Source organism: Dreissena polymorpha, chromosome 8 (genome assembly GCF_020536995.1).
Source record: "Dreissena polymorpha isolate Duluth1 chromosome 8, UMN_Dpol_1.0, whole genome shotgun sequence".
NCBI lineage: Eukaryota > Metazoa > Mollusca > Bivalvia > Myida > Dreissenidae > Dreissena > Dreissena polymorpha.
This window is the reverse complement of record NC_068362.1, coordinates 81,833,896-81,859,425: the sequence shown is the minus strand read 5'-3', so window position 1 is coordinate 81,859,425 and position 25,530 is coordinate 81,833,896. Positions and strand designations below refer to the sequence as shown.

The 25,530-nt window shown below is 36.3% G+C and overlaps 1 protein-coding gene across 8 annotated transcripts; it reads right to left on the bottom strand.

Annotated features, from left to right (window-relative positions):
* Nucleotides 1–1,576: 1,576 nt before the first annotated feature.
* LOC127842823 (uroporphyrinogen-III synthase-like) lies at nt 1,577–25,449 on the bottom strand. 8 transcript variants are annotated; one of them, XM_052372573.1, is made up of 9 exons: nt 25,374–25,449; nt 24,922–25,007; nt 23,916–24,087; nt 20,573–20,644; nt 18,425–18,499; nt 14,302–14,385; nt 10,458–10,543; nt 6,412–6,507; nt 1,577–3,448 (listed from the first exon to the last, which is right to left on the bottom strand). In XM_052372573.1, exons 2-9 carry the CDS (start codon nt 24,985–24,987, stop codon nt 3,329–3,331), a joined length of 771 nt encoding a protein of 256 aa, XP_052228533.1. In that variant the 5' UTR covers nt 24,988–25,007; nt 25,374–25,449; the 3' UTR covers nt 1,577–3,328. The 8 variants fall into 8 exon arrangements, with proteins under 8 accessions (XP_052228533.1, XP_052228532.1, XP_052228535.1 ...); XM_052372572.1 differs by having other exon boundaries at nt 25,366–25,446; XM_052372575.1 differs by having other exon boundaries at nt 10,458–10,531; nt 25,267–25,438.
* Nucleotides 25,450–25,530: the final 81 nt, after the last annotated feature.

The following is a 25,530-nucleotide window of genomic DNA, read 5'->3' as shown; positions in this document are numbered from 1 at the left end:
AAGAAACACTTTTTATAAAAATAGAATGCGTTTTTTGATCCGAATTTGAGATAGTATGATCTGTACATAACAAAAAATATATAAGATATAAAGTAGGGGGATTGTTCATTTTCCAGAATTAATTTTCCAACTCAACCATGAATTGACCAACAAATTCCACAAACGTATGATCCCACCCCAACCATAATTCAAAAAAATCTTAAAATGCAAAAACATGAATTAATACTTTCAATTCAACCATAAATTCATCAATAATTGCGGTCGCATTTCATCCATAATTCATTAAATTCACGAAGATTGAATACATTTATGAATAAAAATTAGTCCGCCTCATACTCACTATCCTTCAGCTTCTGCTGCGTAGGCCGAACATATTCCATAATTCCACTAAACTAACATCATACCAATCATCATAAGTTATCCAGTAAGCTTCCAGATGTCTTCTTATTATATCATTTATAACATGCGGTATTTCTTCTTAATTCGATAACTTATTTTATTTACCTTGCACTCTCTAAATCATCCTCTCCAATAAAATTTCTATATTGTCCTCGTTGTTCTTCGAATAACCGGGTTTGAAGCAAGGGCAATTAGTACTAATTACTGCGAGTCTAGACCACGTTTGGAACAATCAGGGACCTATAATAAAAGGTAAAGGTCTGTTTTATTATAGTGTCACCCCTATTGAAAGGGCCAGTCAATCTGACTTATGAGACACTTTTTGCGTGTATACCATGTACCTCCCAACTCCTATCACTATGCCAGACGCCAGGCGGATAGAAGTCGGTAACCATTAATGTTTAACGCTCGCGGCTCACGAGCCGGCCTAATCGGAACAAGTCCCATGACAAACATCCATCCTTAGACAAACGCTCCCCATGGGGCTCGAACCTACGACCTCCCGATCCCAAGGCGGGCGCCTTATCCACTAGGCCATGGCGATCGGTATATGTCTAGGTTCCTGGAACGTTGAAGTTTGTTGCCGTGCAATAAATCCCCTACTTATAAATGCCATAAATGTGCGCATATACAGCCGGAATACGAGATTGTGGAATTATTATCGTGTTCTCGCGTTCTTGACCTATGTTCAGTCACGAGCACTCAATTCGAATTGCGATATAAGTATCGTGTTCGGTATCTGTATCGTATCCTCATCATAGCGCATCGTGATTCCGTGAAGCCACGTCGTAATATCGGTCATTCGCAACGCTTTCTCACCGTTGTAATTCAAAATTCGACAGTGCGAAATCACGTAGCGAGGTTGTGATGCTAAGATGTAAACATGCGGTAATACGATGCGAGATTGATATCGTACTCTTGCATTTTCGACCTTTGAAAAACAAACAGGCCGAGAACACGAAATCAAGATTCGAAAGCTGTCCCCATAAAATGTTTAAAAATGATTAAAATAGTCCACTATTTGCTGCGTCTTAGTCACGTGGTATTTTCGCGCAGCACACTACATTCAAAATCTGAGTTTTTATACAGATCCAGCAAAGTTGATAAGCTTGTGTAACGTAAGTTTGAAATGGAAAGGGAGGAAATCAGCTTAAAGGAGGAAAAATCACACCCCAGATAATGTTTTATGCTCTGTTTGATAAGCATGCGATTTTATTATTAATTTATTTTTAAACAACCCAACGAAGAAAATGTATCAACAAATACGAATGAATATAAATTCATTACTATTAGATGTTAACTGCTGTCAGCCGCTTCGGCTTTACTCGATAACAGAACATGCAGAGGATGAAATCGTAAGCAAGTAAAAACGTAAGCAAGTGGAATCGTTAGCAAGTGAAAACGTAAGCAAGTGGAATCGGTATATGTTATTTATTTATTTTGGCGCAATTGTATGTCACATTGTAATGTATGACGTAATTTCCTGTCATTTTTGACGTTGAAAAACATTTACTTTATTGATATACAAGACAGTAAAAAAGATGTAGTACATTTATATTTGTAAACCTTGATAAAGCCCATTTGGGCGAAATATTGGAATAAAAAGAGTGTTGTTGGGACGATTGAACTTTACCGGTACGCAACACTTAACATCGAACAGCGTACCCTAACCCTAACCCTTAACACCTTACACATAACAACTAACGCAACACCTTATAATCTTTTTTATCATATATATTTCCTTAGTATCGGGAGCTATAGCTGATCCGTGGTCTAGTGGTAACACACTGGCTTCACAATCCAGAGATCGCTGGTTCGATCCCCCGCTGCACCTAACCTACTAACTCGTCTTTCGCATGAGACGTTAAACCGAGGTGCAGTGTACTAGGTGCTATACACCGGGCACTAAAAGACCCAGGGTCACCTCTGGAACGGGGTGTCTCCTGTATCTTGCACTATCCCCCGTAACCAACTAACAAGTCTTTATAGGGGCGATGGCCATATGGGAGACAATCCCGGTGCACTCGATAAAAAACAAAAACAACAACAGCTATCGCCCCCAAACCCCCGCTTTGTCGATAGTGGTAAACAACTACGTACCGGTAAAGTTCAATCTAGCCGTGTTTTTTTACCATGAATATATATCTTTATCCCTACTGGATATTAAACTGAGTAATATTATAATATATATTAAAATTGGAGACAGGAATTAGCGAACTTATAAATAACATAGATATATAATATGAAAAAAATAATTGTAAATTGCTGTGGAAACACACATGAGCTAAGAAATTTCCCGTAAAAGCAGATACAAATATTGAAATAATGATCTACATTGAAATGAATTTATAAAACTGTTTTACAGTTTTAGCTTAGGCTCATCTTTTCACAATGCAATAAAAGTGTTTTAAAATATATTCAAGCCCTGTATATGAACTAAAACAACATAAATACCATTTTGTAAAATGCCATAAATTTCAAAATGAATAAAAGTTAGCCACTTCAGCCAGTTATTCTGAAACAAGCCTTAAATGAGCCCCACTCTGGGGAAAATGGTGCTAAATGCATCTGCATAAAATGTCTACCCAGATAAGCCAGATTAGCCTGTGCAATCAGCAGCCTGTGCAATCAGCAGGATAATCAGGAATCACATTTTCCGCATATACTGGATTTTTGCTACGAAATTACTTCCTTCAAACAAAAAACCCCCAATAACAACGGAAAGTGCCATCCCTGATTGCGGACTGCACAGGCTAATATTGGACAACACTTAACGCACATGCATTGAGCCCCATATTGCCAGAGCAAGGCTTTTAAGTTTTTAAGAATTCAGAACCGATATGCACTTTTTCTAAATTATGATCAGCTCTTCTCTTCTTCCTATATGCCTAGCATAAAAAGACATTTCACAGTTGCTAGGCTACGCCTGTCAGGAGTGTTGGTCTATTGCCGCCAGGAGGCCCTCGGGGCTGGGCAAAGGGGCCGTTGCCATGACTTCAATACCCTGAGATACAAGCTCCCTCTCTGTAGTGGGACCAATGGCTATCACCTTATAAGAATGTAAAAACAACTCAAATGAGTCGTGTTCTAAGAAAACTGGGCATAATGCACGTGCGTCAAGTTCCGCCCCAGATTAGCCTGCTTAGGACGACACTCTCAACCTACCGTAATTACTCTACGTTTTCGGACACCCTCTTTTTTAGCAAAAATAATTATTTTTGGTGACTCTTAATTTTCTGACATATGGGTTTTCGTCCATAATTAATGTCTCTAAATTTTTGGACAGTGTATTTTACCCCGCAATTCTACAGACTTCCGCCCTGTTTTAACTTATCTAATGACACTTCGATCATGGATTTTTAAAACTGGATTTAGGTTATAATACCTGGCAGATGCATGCTTAAGGGAAATGGATCATTACCTTTGCATAGTTGGCTTAATACTGAAATACCAGTAGAAAATAATGGATTTACCCAGCAGCATTTGAAACAGTGTCGTCATATTAAGGAAGCAGAATGTTTTCTGTTTCTACTTTTGTGTTCTATATCATTTCAGGCAAGAGAAAGCAAAGCTGCAAAGTTGTTTTTATTTCTTTAAGCAGTAAAAGAAGAGTTACTGGTAATCACACGAAAATTAATTCAAAGTAATTTTTTAATATTTTTCATCTAAATGTTGAGACATTATCTTTTTATTTTTTTTAATTATTTTTAAGTGGCTATGAAGAGACTTGGTTAAAAAAAAAACAAGATGGCCATCAGGCCCTAATGCGCTCACCTGAAAGCCAAAGGAACTAGACTATTCTGAAAAAAATGCAAGCTGATTCATGAAGATTATTTTGGACCAAAAAAGTGACTTTTAACATGTTTTTTTATATTTGACCTTGTAACCTAGTTTTTGAGCTCATATGACCCAGCTTCAATCTCTGGCAAAATTTTATTGGGACAAATGTTCTGACCAAGTTTCATGAAGATTGGCCAATAAATGTGGCTAATATAGTGTCAACAAGTTTTCACTAAAGCCATATAAGGACAACTGCCCCCCCCCCCTAGCGGCCATGTTTTTCAACAAACCATAACCATTTTCACACTCACTCAAGCCATTGTTAGAACAAATGTTCAGATCAAGTTTCATAAAGATTGGATAATAAATGTGACTTCTAGAGTGTTAACAAGGTTTTGTAGTAAATAGCCATTAAAGGAAAAATGCCACGCCCCCTTGCGGCCATGTTTTTTTTACTGATCTCAACCATTTTTGAACTTGTCCCAGATATTATTAGTTCAAATATTCTGACCAAGTTTCATGAGCATTGGACCACAAATGTGACTTCTAGAGTGTTAACAAGGTTTTACCATACAGTAAAGCCATATAAGGAAAACTGCCCTGCCCCATGGGGGCCATGTTTTTCATTCAACTGGAACCATTTTCGAACTCCTCCAAGATATTATTGGGACACATGTTTTGACCAAGTTTCATGATGATTGGACTAAAAATGTGACTTCTAGAGTGTTAACAAGGTTTTACTATAGCCATACAAGGAAAACAGCCACGTCCCCTGGCGGCCATGTTTTTCAACCAACCGGAACCATTTTCGAAATCGTCCAAGATATTATTGGCACACATGTTCTTACAAAGTTTCATGAAGATTGGACTAAAAATGTGACTTCTAGAGTGTTAACAAGGTTTTACTATAGCCATATAAGGAAAACTGCCACGCCCCCTGGCGGCCATGTTTTTCAACCAACCGGAACCATTTTCGAACTCGTCCAAGATATTATTGGGACACATGTGCTGACAAAGTTTCATGAAGATCGGACAATACATGTGACTTCTAGAGTGATAACAAGGTTTGCTATATATAAAACTGCCACGCCCCCTGGCGGCCATGTTTTTCAATCAACCGGAACCATTTTCGAACTTGTCCAAGATATTATTGGGACACATGTTCTGAGTAAGTTTCATGAAGATTGGACAATAAATGTGGCCACTAGAGTGTTAACAAGGTTAATGTTGACAACGCACGACGCACAACGCACGACGGACAAAAGGCGATCACAATAGCTCACCATGAGCACGTTGTGCTCAGGTGAGCTAAAAAACAAGACAAGTGGAAATTGTCGTCTCTGATAAGCCTGTGTGCATTAACGCACATGCATTGAATGTAATTTTCCCAGAGGCAGCCAACTTATCCTTTAAAAACAAACATAATTCATAAACAAGAGGGCCTAAAGTGGCTCACCTGAGAGGAAAGGAACTGACCTGTTCTGTGCAGCCCACGATGTCATTAGAACAAAATGTTCTTACCAACTTTCAAGACTAGTGAACACACTGGCAGCCACGTTTTGCAACAGACCAGAACCATTTTCATACGCATCCAAGATATCATTTAAACAAATATTCTGACAAAGTTTCATGAAGATTCATGAAGCCATATAAGGAAAATTGCCCCGCCCCCAGGTGGCCATGTATTTCAAGCAACTGGAACCATTTTCGAACTTGTCCAAGATTTCATTGGGACAATTCTTCTGACAATGTTTCATGATGATCGGACATTAAGTATGGCTTCTAGAGTGTTAACATGGTTTTACTACAGCTATATAAGGAAATGTGCCATGTCCCCTTGGCGGCCATGTTTTTCCACCAACCGGAATAATTTTGAATTCGTCCAAGATATCATTGGTACAAATCTTCTGACCAAGTTTCATGAAGATCGGAAAATAAATGTGGTCTCTCAAGGTGTTAACAAGGTTTTACTATAGCCATATAAGGAAAAATCCCCCGCCCCCTGGTGGCTATGTTTTTTTAACTTTTTTATGTCAGGAGTTTGTCTTCTAAATTGACTCTTTACATGCATAGTATCGTAGCTGAATTTACATGATAGTGTAATGAAAAGGTAGTGGAATATTACAGATATACATTATCAATTTCTTAAAAAAATAACTTCAAGCATCAATTGCTCAATAAATGCATGCCTAAATTAAGCAATTTGTTTGTCAACAAAGAAATTTTAAATACCTTGGCATGTTTCAATGATAGGGTATCATCTTTTAGTAGATCAACAGTACACTGTACACCTGATGGACTAAAGAATACTGCATAGTCTGGACTTCCCTGTTATAGCAAATAAAGACAACCACAATTTTAATCATCGAGCCTTTCATTCATCTGATGTAAGATATAACAGGAATAATATTTAACAATTCTCTGAGTAAAATTCATCAACTGCAAAAGTCTGTAATGGACTTGTAAATTATAACAATCTGACAATCAGAATAATGTCAAACCGAAACCATAATACAAGCAATTAATTAATAATTAATTATTTGTAATTATATTCATGCTATAACTTGGACATTGTCATATCAAATGGCAGCATAGGTGCACGTCATAGAGAAAGTAAATTGTTATGTCGAGGGCCATTGAATCAGAACAAGAGGGCATGAAAAGCCCAAAGTCGCTCACCTGAGATAAAAAGAAATGACCTGTTCTTTGCAGCCCAAGATATCAATAGAACAAAATTAATGTTCTAACCAAGTTTCATGAAGAATGAACAACAAATGGCCCCCTGGCAGCCATGTTTTTCAACAGACTGGAACCATTTTTGAACTCGTCCAAGATAATATTGGGACAAATCTTCTGACAAAGTTTCATGAAGATCCAACAATAAAAGTGGCCTCTACAGTGTTAACAAGGCAAATATTCATGACGCACAACGGAAGACAGACAATTGACAAAAGGTGATCACAAAAGTTCACCATGAGCAAAAAATATTATTCTCATAAAGATTGTCACCATTTGTGAAGATCAGCAAGTGTCATTCAGATTGAACTAAAAATGTCACTTTGAGTATTCACAATGTTTCACTATAAACAGCTGTGGAAGTGCGGTCTTGTTCGCTTACGCAAGTGAACCGGACACGGGACGGTTACAAGTTATGTAACTTTGTGAGCACTTATGTAATACGGAAATATTTATCGAATCTAATTAAAGAACGCTTATTTCCGGTAAGGATAACACCACTGACTGGTTGTAATTCAATTAACTAAAGGCGTCCAGTCAGATACGCCTGAATACACTCAAAGAATTAATCTATAAGTGAAAACCAAAGCAGCTTTAACGAAAATAACTAACTTTTATTCTAAGAACTAGAAAAATGAAGAACAATGACAGAGAATTAAGAACAGGTACAAGCCAAGTCTAAAGAATCTAAGCATCATTAAAAATAAACAAATACAGCAAATACCTTAATGAATATAAAAAGAAGCCTGTTAAAAGAAGGTGTATTTTCTCAAACCGTCATTGCTATGAAAATTAGACCGGTTATTTTTACCATTTTTATACCTTTTCTGTACATATTGCATCATATAACAGAAGGGAATGGTAACATTATATACTGTGAACTCATTACAATCCAATATTCATATCTCTGTTTTCAGTAAAATACAGTCATACCTATGTTTTCAGTGAAATATAAATATAAACTGGAAAAGTCCGGGCTCCTTTTAAAGTCTCATAATCAATTAATTAATACTGTTATTTTTCAGTCAGATTCAAATTGTATGCTTATTCATAAATACATTTGCATACACTTATCATAATCTAAAACTGCAAATATGTATTGTGTTATTGATTATTAATTCATATGTAGCTAATTGTAATTTACAAAATAAAAAGAATTATTACCTGATTACTTTCTTAAGAATATATAGTGAATAATTCAACATTTTCTGCAAGTAGATTATCCTTTAACATGTAATTGACATGACGCATGGACGATGATCGCTCCGCCCACTTAATCACGTGGCTCTTAAAGTGATGCAGATGAACCTTGCTTCTATTTAAATCACTGACAAAACTATTGAAAACATGAGCTATTATGTCATTATCAGATCGATAACATAAACTATTTAAATCTGCTAGTATATTCGACAATAAGATATTGTAATTATCTTTGACAGTGTTGACGTTCAGTTGTTCGTGGGGACGACCGCTTGCATTCATCCATCTCTTACACTTCTCAAGATCTCTTTTCGGCTTTGGAAACGATGTAAATTCAATGCCACCAACTAATCTGTCAGGATATCGATTTTCCGAGTTTCATAATCCCCATTGACACAGTTTTACCATTTTAATCTACGTTTTTTAAAGAGGAAAACAAAAGAAACTCGTTGAAATAAAAGTGAACCTAGACATAGCTTGTCTAGGAAATGGCGGACAGTTTGTTGCTAACTCGCGCGCCCGATTAATTGATCGCTGATTGGTATATCAATTCTTAGATAAGGATTTGATTGACAGGCGGCGTCATGTCAATTTGTTTCATTCTCATCAGATTATTTGCAAATTGATAATATCATGATCTCAGAAAATTAAAACACTGAACAGCACATTTTATCTTTCTTGTCAGTTATCTTAACTCTGGGGAACTATGTAGGAGTTTTCTCACAGATGGCTTATCAGTAATAGTTCCCATTATAGATTAATTTGCTACAAACTGATAACAAATGTGACAAAACAATAAGTACAGATTTACACAAGAAATTACAACTTAGCCCTAAATGTCATTATAATAGAAAAATATGCATTTTGAAGTATTTACATTTTAAGTGTTTCCAAACCAAGGGGTCTAACAAATTCCAGAGGTGAACTAAAAATAGATTAGGGAAGCAGGTTAAACAAGGGAGTTAACTATTAGAAAGTTAAATCTAAAGTATGTACAGGTTATCTTTCTTTAACACTTTGGCTTATCAGATTCTTGTGAACTTTACTGTTTACATGTTTTCACTATATACATATAAAAAAAACTGCCCCACCCCCTGGCGGCCATGTTTTTTCACCCATCATGACCATTTTCAAACTCGTCCAAGATATCTATAAAATCAATGTTTAGGAAAAAAAAATGATGATTAGGCAAAAAATGTGACTTCTAGAGTGTTCACAAGCTTTTTTTACTATATAAATATAAGAAAAATGACCTGCACCCCTGGCCATGTTTTTTTACTAATCAGAACCATTTTCGAACTCAACCGTCATATCCAGAAAACACATGTTCTGACCAAATTTCATGAAGATTGGACCAAAAATGTGACTTCTAGAGTGTTCACATGTTTTCACAATATACATATAGAAAAAACTGCCCCGCCCCCTGTTTGCCATGTTTTTCCATCGATCTGGACCATTTTCAAACTCGTCCGAGATATCAATAAAACCAATGTTTTGAACAAGTTTCATGATGATTGGACAAAAATTGTGACTTCTAGAGTGTTCACAAGGTTTCTCTATAGCCATATAAGGAATACTGACCCGCCCCCTGGCGGCCAAATTTTTCAACGGACCGGAACCATTTTTTAACTCAACTAACATATCATTTAGACAAACATTTTGACAAAGTTACATGAAGATTGGGCATCATATGTGACTTCTACAGTGTTCACAAGGTTTTTATTTTTTTTGACCTAGTGACCTAGTTTTTGACCCAGCATGACCCAGTTTCGAACTCAGTCGAGGTATCAATTGGACAAATGTTCTGACCATGTTTCATGAAGATCGATAATAAATGTGGCCTCTAGAGTGTTCACAAGGCAAAATGTTGACGACGGACAACGGACAAAAGGCGATCACAAAAGCTCACCACGAGGACGTTGTGCTCAGGTGAGCTAAATATGCCACATAAAATGGCAGCAAGTCACCAACATAAAGGCAATAAAATGAGCACGCATGCTCACAATCCTGGCTCACAATCCTAGCATTCAGCTGCAATTGAATTATCAGTATTCTTTATATGCATCTCGCTCTGGGAAAATGGGGCTTAGTGTGTGTGCGTTAAGTGTTGTCTTGGATTTACCTGTGAAGTCTGCACAGACTTATCAGGGATGACACTTTAGACTTTAAAGTTATTTTTCATGTAAAGGAAGTCTCTTTTCAGCAAATCTTCACTTTAGGAAGAAAAAGTCTTCCCTAATTAGCCTGTGCAGCCTGCACAGGCTCATATGGGACAACACTTAAAGCACATGCATTAAGCCCCATTTTACCAGAGCGAGGCTGATATGTATTATAATACTTACCACTTTGTGTAAGACAGCTTCAATCTCTTCTTTTATGTGACTGCTTTTAACCGTTTTATACACTTCTATTTCTTCTAAAGAAAATCCTGATAATAACATAACATACACAACATATAGGACGTGTTCTGTGAAAAAAGGGTTTAATGCATGTGTGTCAAGTGTCATCCCAGATTAGCCTGTGCAGTCTGCACAGGCTAATCAGGTACGACTCTTTCCGCTTTAATGATATTTTCTGTTTAAAGAAAGTCTCTTCTTAGCAAAGATTCAGCTTAGGTGGAAAGTGTCATTCCTGATTAGCTTGTGCGGACTACACGGGCTAATCTGGGACGACACTTTACCTACATGCATTAGACCCCCTTTTCACAGAGCACGGCTAATATATATCAATCACATTTTATTTCTATGCATATTATGTCCATGCTTTAAATAACCTTTCAATGTCCTGAAAACAAGAGGGCCATGATGGCCCTGTATCGCTCCACTGCTGAAAACAAGGGCTGTTTGTAAAACATGCAAGCCCCCCATTTGGGCTGTCAAGTGTAGTGGCAGCCATTGTGTGAATACGTTTTTTTGTCACTGTGACCTTTGACCTAGTGACCTGAAAATCAATAGGGGTCATTTGCCAGTCATGATCAATGTACCTATCAACTTTCATGATCCTAGGCGTAAGCATTCTTGAGTTATCATCCGGAAACCATTTTACTGTTTCCAGTCACTTTGACCTTGACCTTTGACCTAGTGACCTGAAAATCAATAGGGGTCATCTGCCAGTCATGATCAATGTTCCTGTGAAGTTTCATGATCCTAGGCGTAAGCATTCTTAAGTTATCATCCGGAAACCATTTCACTATTTCGGGTCACTGTGACCTTGACCTTTGACCTAGTGACCTGAAAATCGATAGGGGTCATCTGCCAGTCATGATCAATGTACCTATGAAGTTTCACTATCCTATGCCTAAGCATTCTTGAGTTATTATCCGGAAACCATTTCACTATTTCAGGTCACTGTGACCTTGACCTTTGACCTAGTGACCTGAAAATCGATAGGGGTCCTCTGCCAGTCATGGTCAATGTACCTATGAAGTTTCATGATCCTAGGCCTAAGCTTTTTTGAGTTATCATCCGGAAACCATTTTACTATATCGAGTCACTGTGACCTTGACCTTTGACCTTGTGACCTAAAAATCAATAGGGGTCATCTGCCAGTCATGATCAATGTACCTATGAAGTTGATCCTAGGCCTAAGCGTTCTTGAGTTATCATCCCGAAACCATCTGGTGGACGGACGGACAGACCGACATGTGCAAAACAATATACCCCCTCTTCTTCGAAGGGGGGCATAAAAAGGCTGAAACAAATATTCTTGGCATGTGCAAATACTTAAATATAGGCTCTATTTAAGCACAAGTACACCTTTGTAACCCCCTGGGCTGGGTCAAATTTAACCCCAGGGGCATAATTTGAGCAAACTTTGTAGAGGACAACTATATCTCACTACATACAAAATGTGGTAGCCCTAGGTCCTAGAGTTAAGGACAAGAATATTTTAAAAGTTTTCACAAAATAAGCAAGATATAAGCGTATATAATGTTCAATTTTGTGTCCCTCGGGTCAGGGTCATATTTGACCCAAAAGGCATAATTTGAACAAACTTGGTAGAGGACTATAAGATGTTACTGCATACCAAATTTAGTAGCCATAGTCCGAATGGTTTTCGACAAGAAGATTTTTTAAAGATTTCACAAAATACGCGCTTTATAAGCGTTTATTCAATTTTGTGCCCCCACCCCACCCGGGGCAGGGTCAAAGTTGACCCCAGAGGCATTATTTGAACAAATTTGGTAGAGGTTTATTAGATGTCACTACATACCAAATTTGGTAGCCCTAGGCCCAATGGTTATGGACAAAAAGATTTTTAAAGTTTTCACAAAATAGGCCCCTTATAAGCGTATGTTCAGTTTTGTGACCCCACGGGCAGGGTCAAATTTGACCCAAGGGGCGTAATTTGAAGAAACTAAGTAGAGAACTATTAGATGTCACTACATACCAAATTTGGTAGCCCTATTTCTTATGGTTAAGGACAAGAGAATTTTTAAAGTTTTCACAAATAGGCACTATATAAGCATATATAATCGATTTTGTGGCCCCCAGGGCAGGGTCAAATTTGACCCCTGGGGCATAATTTGAACAAACTAAGAAGATGGCCATTAAAAATGTCACTACAAACCAAATTGTGCAGCCCTAGGTCTAATGGTTATGGACAATAATTTTTTTAAAGTTTTCACAAAATAGGCATTATATAAGGATATGTTCAATTTTGTGACCCCCGGGGCAGGGTCAAATATGACCACAGGGATAAAATTTGAACAAATTTGGTAGAGTACTATTAGATGTCACTACATACCAAATTTGATAGCTCTAGGCCAGATGGTTATGGACAAGAATTTTTTTGAAGTTTTCACAAAATAGGCCTTATACAAGCATATGTTCAATTTTGTGACCCCCGGGGCAGGGTCAAATTTGACCCCAGGGATAAAAAATGAATAAATTTGGTAGAGGACTATTAGATGTCACTACATACCAAATTTGATAGCCCTAGGCCCGATGGTTATGGACAGAAAGATTTTAAAGTTTTCACAACATAGGCCTTATATAAGCAAATGTTCAATTTTGTGACCCCCGGGGCAGGGTCAAATTTGACCCCAGGGGCATAATTTGAACAAACTTGGTAGAGAACTATAAGATGTCACTACATACCAAATTTGGTAGCCCTAGGCCCAATGTTTATGGACAAGAAGATTTTTAAAGTTTTCACAAAATAGGTTCCATACATGTATAAGCGTATGTTTAATTTTGTGACCCCCAGGGCAGAGTCAAATTTGACCCCTTGGACATAATTTGAAAAAACTTGGTAGAGGACTATAACATGTCACTACATACCAATTTTGGTAGCCCTAGGCCCAATGGTTATGGACAAGTAGATTTTGAAAATTTTCACAAAATAAGCCCTTAATAAGCATATATTCAATTGTGTGACCCCCGGGGCAGTTTCAAATTTGACCCCAGGTAATAATTTGAACAAACTAATAAGAGAACTATTAGATGTCACTACATACCAAATTTGTTAGCCCTATGCCATACGGTTATGGACAAAAGGATTTTTAAAGTTTTCACACAATAGGTTCCATATAAGCGTTGGTAGAGGACTATTAGATGTCTCTCCATACCAAAATTGATAGCCCTAGGCCCAATGGTTATGGACGAGCAGATTTTGAAAGTTTTCACAAAATAGGCCTTATATAAGCAAATTTTCAATATCTTGACCCCAGGAGCATAATTTGAAAAAAATTGAAACAGGTTCACCCCAGGAACATTCCTGAGAATTTTCATCAGAATTGGACCAGTAGTTTAGGAGAAGAAGATGTTTAAAGGAAAAGTTAACGCACGGACGGATGCACAGACCCACGCACGACGGACACAGGACCATGACATAAGCCCCGCTGGCCTTTGGCCAGTGGAGCTAAAAATGATACATATCTCATGCTGGTCATTTAAATTACTGGTATTAAATACTGAATAGTGGTGAACATCATTATAAAGTCAGTGTATTGAAAATGGAATAGAAACTCTACATTTAAATGTTATACTCGTAAATATCAAAGTATTGGGACACTTTCAATGTATTGAAAAAATAAATCTCATTATTAAATGATGAATATTCATGATAGCGGGCATTTGAATTGATAAACTGCCCTTAAAAGTTATAATGTGTATACTAATAGTAATTGTAATTATTTATGTTCAGCACAGAGGTTATACCAAAAACATATTTAAGGTCACTTACCAGCCACTTTAAGTTTACAAGACAGTGTGTCACGTCGAAGGTTTCCACACGGATACAACAAGGGTTTGCCTGGTTTCAATAAACCTACAAAAGTAATAGGTATGTACAACACACCTTTCCCCAAGTAAGGACATGGGTGTATTTGTGCCTTAATTTCCAAACACTTAATATTTGTCACTGAGAGGCCTACAAGGGCTGTCCCAAGACAGACTGCTAGACTATTTATGCGCTTTGATAGTATATTGTACATTTTCTGACACATGTCATAAATTCCCAGACATTTTTAAGGTAAATATCAATAGTATTTAAACATACATTAGTAAATGTCAACGTAAAACGTACACTATATAAATTAAAACAAGAAACATGACCAGGCCAAAACACTATACATGTATTTTCAACTTTTTACAAATTTATTGATTTATTGAGTTTGAAATTAAGGTCTCCATTTACATACCAATACACAACACCTCCATCTAAACTCAAGTTATTGAGGGGAAATCTATTTATATTTTAAGTAGCAATGACCTTGACCTAACCGGCCAAAAATGCAATCCCTTGGTCTTGGTCAGTTTCTGTTTGTAAAGTCATATTTCAATATCTGCAGTATATATAGAGATATGGAGTAATTAAAGGCTAATGTAAAACATAATTTTCTAAGTGCAAAAATGGGGCTTACTTTGGCTACACTGTAGGTCGTAGTTATGGAACTTGATCTGTGACCTCACACAATGACCCCCAAAACAAGTTTCGATAGAACACATGTAGTGCATAAAATGCCATGAGATGTTGCATGTTTGCCTTAACCAAAGTCTGGGTCAGTGACCCCACAAAATGACACCAAACACATGTGTGAAGTTTAAATTGAAAAACTTAAGAGGAAATAAAAATATTGCACGTACATGTATACCTTAACCAGAGCATTACCGGTACATGGACACCAATGCCAATACAGACATTTAATTGGGCAAGTTGTATAGCTCGGATTATTTGGTGCAAAGTCCAGCTAATACCCCAGCTAAAAATGTTTTTTATAAAGGCACTATTATTCAATACGAGTCTCACACAAGCTTACTAAACAATCAATATCAACAGTTCACATTTCAAACACATATGAACCTTTTATTTTTTTTAAATGACCTACAAGACATTCTGACAATCAAGCAACCATGCACACTCACCCACAGATCTTTGTCAATTCGCCTAAGCAATAGCCTTTCTGAGACAAATACTGAGCAATTAACAAGAACATGTGAGAGGACACAACTCTCTTTTTAATTAATTAGTTAGTTTGATGAATGCATACATGATATCATGCCACATCTTCTAGTAATAAGTAACAAACAAGAGGGCCTGAAAGGCCCAAAGTCCCTCACCTGAGATAACAAAATATTATTGGGACAAATCTTCTAACCAAGTTTCACGAAGATCTGAAAATAAATGTGACCTCTAGAGTGTTAACAAAGTTTTACTATAGCCATATAAGGAAAAATGCCCCGCCCCCTGGCAGCCATGTTTTTCAACCAACCGGCATCATTTTTCAATTCGTCCAAGATATTATCGAGATGAATCTTCTGACCAAGTTTCATGACGATCGGACAGTAAATGTGGCCTCTAGAGTGTTAACAAGATTTTACTAAAGCCATATAAGGAAAAATGCCCCCCCCCCTTGGAAGCCATTTTTTTCAAGCAAATATAATTCTTTTCGAACTCATCCAAGATATCATTGAGACCAATCTTCTGACCATATTTCATGAAGATTGGACACTAAATGTGGCCTCTAGAGTGTTAACAAGGTTTTACAATAGCCATACACATGTATAGCCAAATAAGGAAAAATGCTCCGCCCCTTGTGGCCATGTTTTTAAAGCAACCAAAACCATTTTCGAACTCATCCAAGATATCATTGGGACAAATCTTCTGACCAAGTTTCATGATGATCGGAAAATAAATGTGACCTCTAGAGTGTTAACAAGGTTTTACTATAGCCATATAAGGAAAATAGCCCCGCCCCTGTGGTGGCCACGTTTTTCAACCAACCGGCATCATTTTTGTGCTCGTCCAAGATATTATTAGCTTGAATCTTCTGACCAAGTTTCATGAAGATCGGACTATAAATGTGGCCTCTAGAGTGTTAACAAGATTTTACTATAGCCTTATATAGCCATATAAGGAAAAATGCCCTGCCCCTTGGCAGCCATGTTTTTCATGCAAACATAGCCATTTTCAAACTCATCCAAGATATCATTGAGATCAATCTTCTGACTTAATTTGATGAAGATTGGACAATAAATGTGGCCTCTAGAGTGTTAACAAGGTTTTACTATAGCCATATACATGTATAGCCATATAAGGAAAAATGCCCCGTCCCTTGTGGCCATGTTTTTCAAGCAACCAAAACCATTTTCGAACTCATCCAAGATATCATTGGGACAAATTAACCTTCTGACCAAGTTTCATGATGATCGGAAAATAAATGTGACCTCTAGAGTGTTAACAAGGTTTTACTATAGCCATATAAGGAAAATAGCCCCGCCCCTGTGGTGGCCACGTTTTTCAACCAATCGGGATCATTTTTGTGCTCGTCCAAGATATTATTAGCTTGAATCTTCTGACCAAGTTTCATGAAGATCGGACTAAAAATGTGGCCTCTAGAGTGTTAACAAGAATTTACTATAGCCTAATATAGCCATATTAGGAAAAATGCCCCGCCCCTTGGCGGTAATGTTTTTCATGCAAATGTTACCATTTTCGAACTCATCCAAGATATCATTAAGACAAATCTTCTGACCATATTTCATCAAGATTGGACAATAAATGTGGCCTCTAGAATGTTATCAAGGTTTTACTAAAGCCATATTAGGAAAAATGCCCCGCCCCCTGGCAGCCATGTTTTTCAACCAACTGGCATCATTTTCCAACTTATCCAAGATATTATTGGGATGAATCTTCTGACTAAGTTTCATTAAGATTGGACTATAAATGTGGCCTCTAAAGTGTTAACAAGATTTTACAATAGCCATATATAGCCATATTAGGAAAAATGCCCCGCCCCTTGGCAGCCATGTTTTTCAAGCAAAGGTTATCATTTTATAACTTATCCAAGATATCAGTCGGACAAACTTTCTGAGCAAGTTTCATGAAGATCGGAAAATAAATGTGGTCTGTAGAGTGTTAACAAGGTTTTACTATAGCCATATAAGGAAAAATGCCCCGCCCCCTGGTGCCCATGTTTTTCAACCAACTGGCATAATTTTCGAACTCGTCCAAGATATTATTGGGATGAATCTTCTGACCAGGTTTTATGAAGATCAGATAATAAATGTGGCCTCTAGAGTGTTAACAAGATTTTACTATAGCCATATATAGCCATATAAGGAAAAATGCCCCGCCCCTTGGCAGCCATGTTTTTCAAGCAAACGTAACCATTTTCGAACTCATCCAAGATATCATTGAAAACAATCTTCTGACCAAATTTCATGAAGATTGGACAATAAATGTGGCCTCTAGAGAGTTAACAAGGCAAATGTTGACGCCGCACAACGCACAACGGACAACGGACGACGGACAAAAAGCGATCACAAAAGCACACCATGAGCACGTTGTGCTCAGTTGAGCTAAAAATAAGGTTAATTTAGGTGGCTGTCTTGCTAAATCCCCCACATATACAATAAATATCATTAGCCCATTTAACAATGTTTACACAGTAAAATTAACAATATCAAAAACAACTTCGTTTTTAAATGAGAAGTATGATATTGGACCATTTCAGAAATTATTCAGCTGAGAAAAGCGTAACATGCATACAACATAAAAGGAGAAAATCTGGCAATTTGAATGTAAGCAAAAATCTCATTTAACCCTTTCCCCCATAAGAAGCAAAGTGAAAATGGCTTTTGCAAACAGCATAAAACCAGAACAGCCTGCGAGTAACTCGCAGTCTATTCAGGTTTCATACTGTTTGCTGCTTACAAGTATCTAAGGATTGAAAATGAAGCATTTACAAAATGCATCTAGTAAGAAAGGTCTTTCATTAATTTAAACTTTCTAATGGATTACAAATGCGTATCTAAGTAGTAATGGGTTCAGAAACTGTCACAGGACAGCTACTGTGACTGCTCACTTTTTGTTATGTAGTCTGCAAGGTTCTCTGCGTTTCCACTTCCAGCACCCTGTGGCTTGAAGCCTGCCTCACAGGCTGAAACATACAGTTACTACCTGTAACTTTGGCTGAAACATACATTATAATTGTAACTTAAGCAGAAACTTACAATTAAACTGTAAACAAACATATGTTGTAACTTCATCTTAAACTTACAATATTTTCTTGTAACTTAGGCTATAGTCTATGACATTCTGTTGTAACTTAGGCTTAAAATAACAGTATTTTCTCGAAACATAACTGAAAATTAATGTATAATATTTTCTTTTACTTAAAGCTGAAACAGAAGGCAATTTCTTGTAACTAAGGCTTAAAACAATCAAAAGTATTATGAGTATTTTCTTGTAACTAAGGCTTAAAACAATCAAAAGTGTTTTTAGTATTTTCTTGTAACTAAGGCTTAAAACAATCAAAAGTGTTTTGAGTATTTTCTTGTAACTAAGGCTTAAAAATAGAGTATTGACCTGTAACTTAACTTTTAATAGTGCGTGAAAGAAGAATTTTCAAAAAGTGTTTGCCATAATGAACTATCTTTAGAATAAGTAAATATAAGCTAACTACATGTAAGTGCCGCTTTAAGTGGCGCTTAAGTGAAGATGCATATGATAGGCTGCCCTTAGAGTTCAAGAATGTCTATGCACACAACTGTATGAGCTGTGCTCTGTGAAAAGGGGGTTAAATGCATGTGCATAAAGTGTCGTCACAGATGAGCCTGCACAGTCCCCACAGGCTAATCAGGGACAACACTGCGAAAATCTAGTTTAGACGGAAAGTGTCATCCCTGATGGTACGAAACTTTATGCACATTCATTCAACACCCTTTTCACAGAGCATGGATTATATATAACAACGTACTATACCAATGGGTCATGTGACTACTTAATTAATGATGTTTAATTTTAACATTAAATGTAATTTGTAGTAAAACAAGATCAAATTTGTTTAAATATTGTTTTTTTTCATTTTGATTTAAAACCAAGCGTGACATTGTCACCAAGATATGAGCTTCAATAAAAAGAATTTTCAGGGACTGTATTCACCAACCCATTCTTAGACTTAAGAATAAAGAATAGACTTGGAGCCAACAAAAAATGTTTTCATTGAATATATACAGACCTCCACTGGTTATTATGTCATTAACAATATGTTCTATATAAAGAATGATATAGATAGAGGTGTTTAATGCCAAGTTTGACTCAAAATTCAAGCAATACTTGAATATATCAATTTAAAGAATATTTTTTATTCTTAGACTAAAGACAAAGAATTGTTTGGTGAATATGGGCCTGGGTAAAGATTGTACAAAGTCTCAATATTTTTTTCTTTTTAATCTTTGACCTTAAATTGTGTTGTTGACCTTCAACTTAAGGATTTAGCTATAGCGCATGCGACCCTGTATGTTTGTAACTACTTCAAAGTCATTTCAAAATCCTTAATTTCCTCAACACTCTGTTTTGCTTTGTGACAATGACCTTAGACATACTGACTTTCCCCGTCATAGTGACACTCCATTTCATCACGCTGATCAATTTTGCCACGTAATTTAAAAAACGTGGCAAAATGCTTTACAAATGTATGTTTCATACAAATCACTGAGTATTAGGTGATAATTTCCTAAATTTGATATTTTACCTTGACCACAGGAACCTGCATTTTGTGTGCAAAGCTACATTACATCATACAGATAAAAAATAAATAAGTTAATTGAAAATACCTAAATTGGATTTTTTTACCAATGTGCAAGGTTCTTGTGTGTTAAACTCTTGTTTCATTGCAATTATCACTTAAAGCAAATTATTTGAAAATCCATCCACGCCAGACATGGTAATGGATCTGAAAAAGCATCAAGTAAAAATGTCTTTAATTTGACCTTTACTTGAATCATGACATTAACCTTGGATAAATCAAGTTGATCATTCATAAGAAGATATGTGAAAATCCATCTATGCTGGACAAACGTATGCCACATATTTCCCTCTGCATGCCCAACCTTCCGCTTGGGTGTTCTCGTAAAATGGCCATTTTTCAAAAACCAATGCAAAACAAAAGAGAAAACATTTAAACTGGACTGCACTAGGAGATTTCTTGAGAGTAAGTCTAGTTATTCACCTGCTTTTGAAGTGCTTTCCCCCACCACAAAACATTGCAAGTTTGTGTTCATGGCCTCACCAGTATTCAAACCTGAAACAATTAATTGTCTTTAACAGCAGTATTAAAACAACAGTCCTGAACTGAACAATTATGATATGTCTTATAGTATGACACGACTACAATACAAACAGCAAAATAGTAATTAAATATATAACACAGCACTTGACACAATAATACATACAAGTAGTTCTCGGCCTGAACATTTTTAATTTCATTAACATTTCAGAATTATGCCTGCATTGGAAACTTGAGATTTGTCACACACAAAATGTCACCAATACCAGCAAGCTATGCTCAAGGCAAATAACCTATGACTGTGGGGATGATTTAGCATTCATAAAGTCTTGAACAATTACATGTAGATTGCTTATGATAACATTGAGAAATGAAAAAAGAAATTTACCATTTTATTTGGACTGACTAAGCAACCTGAGGAATGCCGGCAATATACCTTGTGACAACATTATTTGAAGGAGTATAACTTTTTCTAAATTACATTTAAACACATTTTTAAATAAAGATTTCTATACAATCGAGTAAGAACACTTGAGTTCATAGAGCATATATTTAATAAGCATTAATCCCTTTCAAACATGAACACAAGAACTTGTACTATTTTAATGAAAAAAATAAATTAATATATTTTTTTTAATTTCATATGAGCTTATGTTATTTTAGCATGAGTTGAATCATACTTGTGTTATTTTAGCATAAATTGAATTATATTTATTTCATTTTAGCATGAATTGAATTATACTTATGTTATTTTAGCATGCATTGACAGGGACTTTGAGGTGATCCAGCTGTGAAAATATAAGCCAAATCAGCAAGAGTACAAATTTGGAACTATACATTCTACCAAAAAAATACCAAAAACATACTGCCATTATTCAGTAAAATCTGGTCAAAAGTGGAAATTCATGTTCTCACAGTTATCTATGTATTAACAAAGTACACACATTTTGAGCAAAAATTGTAAAAGAGTTAATTTCAATAATGAATTTTTAGGGAATTATAAATGCTATAGTGGAAACATACACGAAGGCAGTTGCCATAATTCTACAAAAGAATTTTAAGCAAAAATTGCAAAGATCATCTAATAATTACGTTATAAACATTCAGCTGTGTAGGTTTAAAGGAAAACAGGAAATACACCGAGCCATTCAAGAAAAGTTGAGTACACAACATTTTGGGGCTTATACAGGAAAAGGAAAAACAGACAAAGCGATATTAGATTCCTTCCTTTACAATAATATGTCTTGTTCTGAGAAAACTGGGCTTAATGCTTGTGCGTAAAGTGCCGTCCCAGATTAGCCTGTGCAGTCCGCACAGGCTAATCAGGGACAACACTTTCCGCTTTTATGGTAATTTTAGTTTGAAGGAAGTCCCTTCTTACCTTACAACAAGTTTAAGCGGAAAGTGTCGTCTCTTTCAATTTGGAGCAGTCCAAAATGTGTCGTTTGGTAAAGGGTTAACATTTATGGATAGTTAACATGTTGATCTACCGTTCACGCACGACATGTATGCATTTATCTCTTAAAATTAAAAAGTTATTCCAAGTGTATTTTGATAAACTTTTAGTTTGAGAAGAAAATAATTTATTCATCCCATAATGAATAAATAGCAAAACCGCATAAACATGCAAAGTTCAACGACTTCCTGTGGCAATGTTTTTTGACGAATCAAATTTTCTTGAACAACTTTTGAATGGGAGCCTTCAAGGGATAAATTTGGCCCTAGGGGCATAATTTGAACAAACTTGGTAGAGAACTATAAGATGTCACTACATACCAAATTTGGTAGCCCTAGACCCAATGGTTATGGACAGGAAGATTTTTAAGTTTGCACAAAAGAGGCTTTATATAAGCATATGTTCAGTTTTGTGACCCCCGGGGCAGGGTCAAAGTTGAGCCCAGGGTAATAATATGAACAAATTTGGTAGAGGACTATAAGATGTCACTACATACTAAATTTAGTAGCCCTACGCTCTATAATTATGAACAAGAAGATTTTTAAAGTTTGCACAAAATAGGTCTTATTTAAGCATATGTTTATTTTTGTGACCCCAGGGGCAGGGTCAAATTTGACCCCAGGGGCATAATTTGAAAAAACTTGGTAGAGAACTTTAAGATTTTAATACATACCAAATTTGGTAGAAATAGGCCCAATGGTTATGGACAGAAAGATTTTTTAAGTTTGCACAAAATAGGCCCAATATAAGCATATGTTCAATTTTGTGACCCCTGGGGAACGGACAAATTTGATCCCAGGGGCTTAATTTGAACAAACTTGGTAGAGGACTATTAAATGTCACTACATACCAAATGTGGTAGCCCTATGCCATACGGCTATGGACAAAAAGATTTTTAAAGTGTGCACAAAATAGGCCTTATTTAAGCGTATGTTCATTTGTGTGACCCCCGGGGCAGGGTCAAATTTGACCCCAGGGGCATAATTTGAACAAAGTAGAGAACTATTAGATGTCACTACATACCGAATTTGGTAGCCCTAGGCCCTACGGTTATGGACAAGAGATTTTTAAAGTTTGCACAAAATAGGCTTTATATAAGCATATGTTCATTTTTGTGACCCCCGGGGCAGGGTCAAATTTGACCTCAGGGGCATAATTTGAACAAACAAAGTAGAGAACTATTAAATGTCACTACATATCAAATGTGGTAGCACTAGGCCCAATGGTTATGGACAAGAAGATTTTAAAGTTTGCACAAAATAGGCTTTATATAAGCATATGTTCAATTTATTGACCCCCGGGGCAGGGTCAAATTTGACCCCAGGGGCAAAATTTGAACAAATTTGAAAGAGGTTCACCCCAGGAACATTTGTGAGAAGTTTTATCAGAATTGGACTTGTAGTTTAGGAGAAGAAGATGTTTAAAGAAAAAGTTAACGCACGCACAGACGCACGCACGCACGACGGACACAGGACCATGACATAAGCCCCGCTGGCCTCTGGCCACTGGAGCTAAAAATAAGTATGCAAAAAGGAACGTAAGTTGATGATACTCAACACTGTATGTGCAGAACAAGTATTTTTGAAGAATGGTTGAAAAGATAAAGGGGTTTATTAGGGAAATGGACTTCACTAGAGATATCTCAAACAAGGAAAAATGCTAGCAACACACACACACAACGCAAGAAAACCAGCTATGCAGTGAGGCATGCTTTTTGTGTTTGAAGAGAATTCAGACTCACAGCAAATTGCTTTTGGAAAGCAGAAATTGAGGGAACAATAATTTCTCAACCAAAATTACTTGTGAACATTAAAATGTAATAAACCATACATTTAGCAAGACTCTGTGCCTTAACTGTGGCCTCCACAGCACGTTGACTGGTGAACACCACAGCCTGGTAGGATTCCCAACACTGCAAGCAGGCTGCCAGTCTATCAAGGTTCATAAACTGGAACTCCAGGACAGGAACATTGTGTGTAATGTAACCTTCAGCTTGTAAAGCCTAAACAATATCAACATCAAACATCTTTATAGAGCGATCCCCATTATTATAAGAATCGTCTATAGTGCTAAGGTGACTAACACAATTTGCAAATTGTAATGAATTTATGCAGCTCATTGAAAAGTGTGCTACAAACTCAAATTCATCTATATAAATAACGTATCTGTTGACATTTTAGCTTCCTTTCACTCAGGTATGTGTATTAACTAATACACATACCTGCTTTCACTGTATTGAAAAGTTTGGAAAATAAAAAAGATAAATCATTACTTTACTGAGATGTTTGATTTTTTGAAGAACTAATATATAAAATTGAACAAGAGATGTGTTTGTCCGAAACACAATGCCCCCTATTGCGCAGCTTTGAAATAAAATTTCAATTTATCATTTGGTAGATTAAGAAATTATCTCCCTTTTAAAGCTTATTACTTCCCTTGGATTGTATTTTTTTACTTTTGACCTTGAAGGATGACCTTAACCTTGACCTTTCACCACTCAAAATGTTCAGCTTCATGAGATATACCTGCATGCCAAATATCAAGTTGCTATCTTCAATATTCAAAAAGTTATGACCAAACTTTAACGAAACTTTAATATTGCAAAAGTTATCAAACTTTAACCAAGGTTAAAGTTTTGGGACAGAATAACAGTATGACAGACAGACAGGCCAAAAACAATATACCCCGATCATTCGAGATCCGGGGGGATAAAAAGATTGCACACTTAATATGTAACATTTTTAAGGCATTACAAAAATAACCCAGAAACTATCCAAATGCATACAGGTACTATGCTTGGTACATAATTCATTTACAGTGAAAATGGCTGCATTACCACTTCAAATAGATCTTCCCCATGTTCTTTAGGAGCTCTGAATAATAGGACAATCTTTCCAGCCATCAGTTGTCATAGTCTGAAACCTTAAATTAATGGTAACTTAATAAAAGAGCATATACATGGCTAATTAAATGTTATTTTACCGTTTAAGCATAATGGTATTTAATAATCAATTTTGAGTACACATCACAGTGCAATGCTATCTTCAGTAAATCTAGCGTTCAAGGGACACAGTTGTATGATTATTTTTAATAAACAAAACATACTTTCAAACCTGATGCATGCAATTTGACTAAAGTTAATTTGCAAAAAGGAACCGTTTCGTCAATATCTAATACTTACAGTACCGCACACATTGGCCAATTCTTATTCTGAAGAATATTGATTAAAGTTTCCAATTAATTATTTAAATTAGAAACATAAACCTGATATTTATCTTACTGAATTACTTTTTTCATTCTTAATACTTCATTGCTGTCACGTCTACAAGTTGTTGTTGTAGTTGACAGTTCTAAAAATAGCAATGGGAAAACCCAAACTCTCTAAAGTCGTTTATTATCACCTTTTGCATCTAGAAAATGTATAAAATAACAAGCAAACATATAC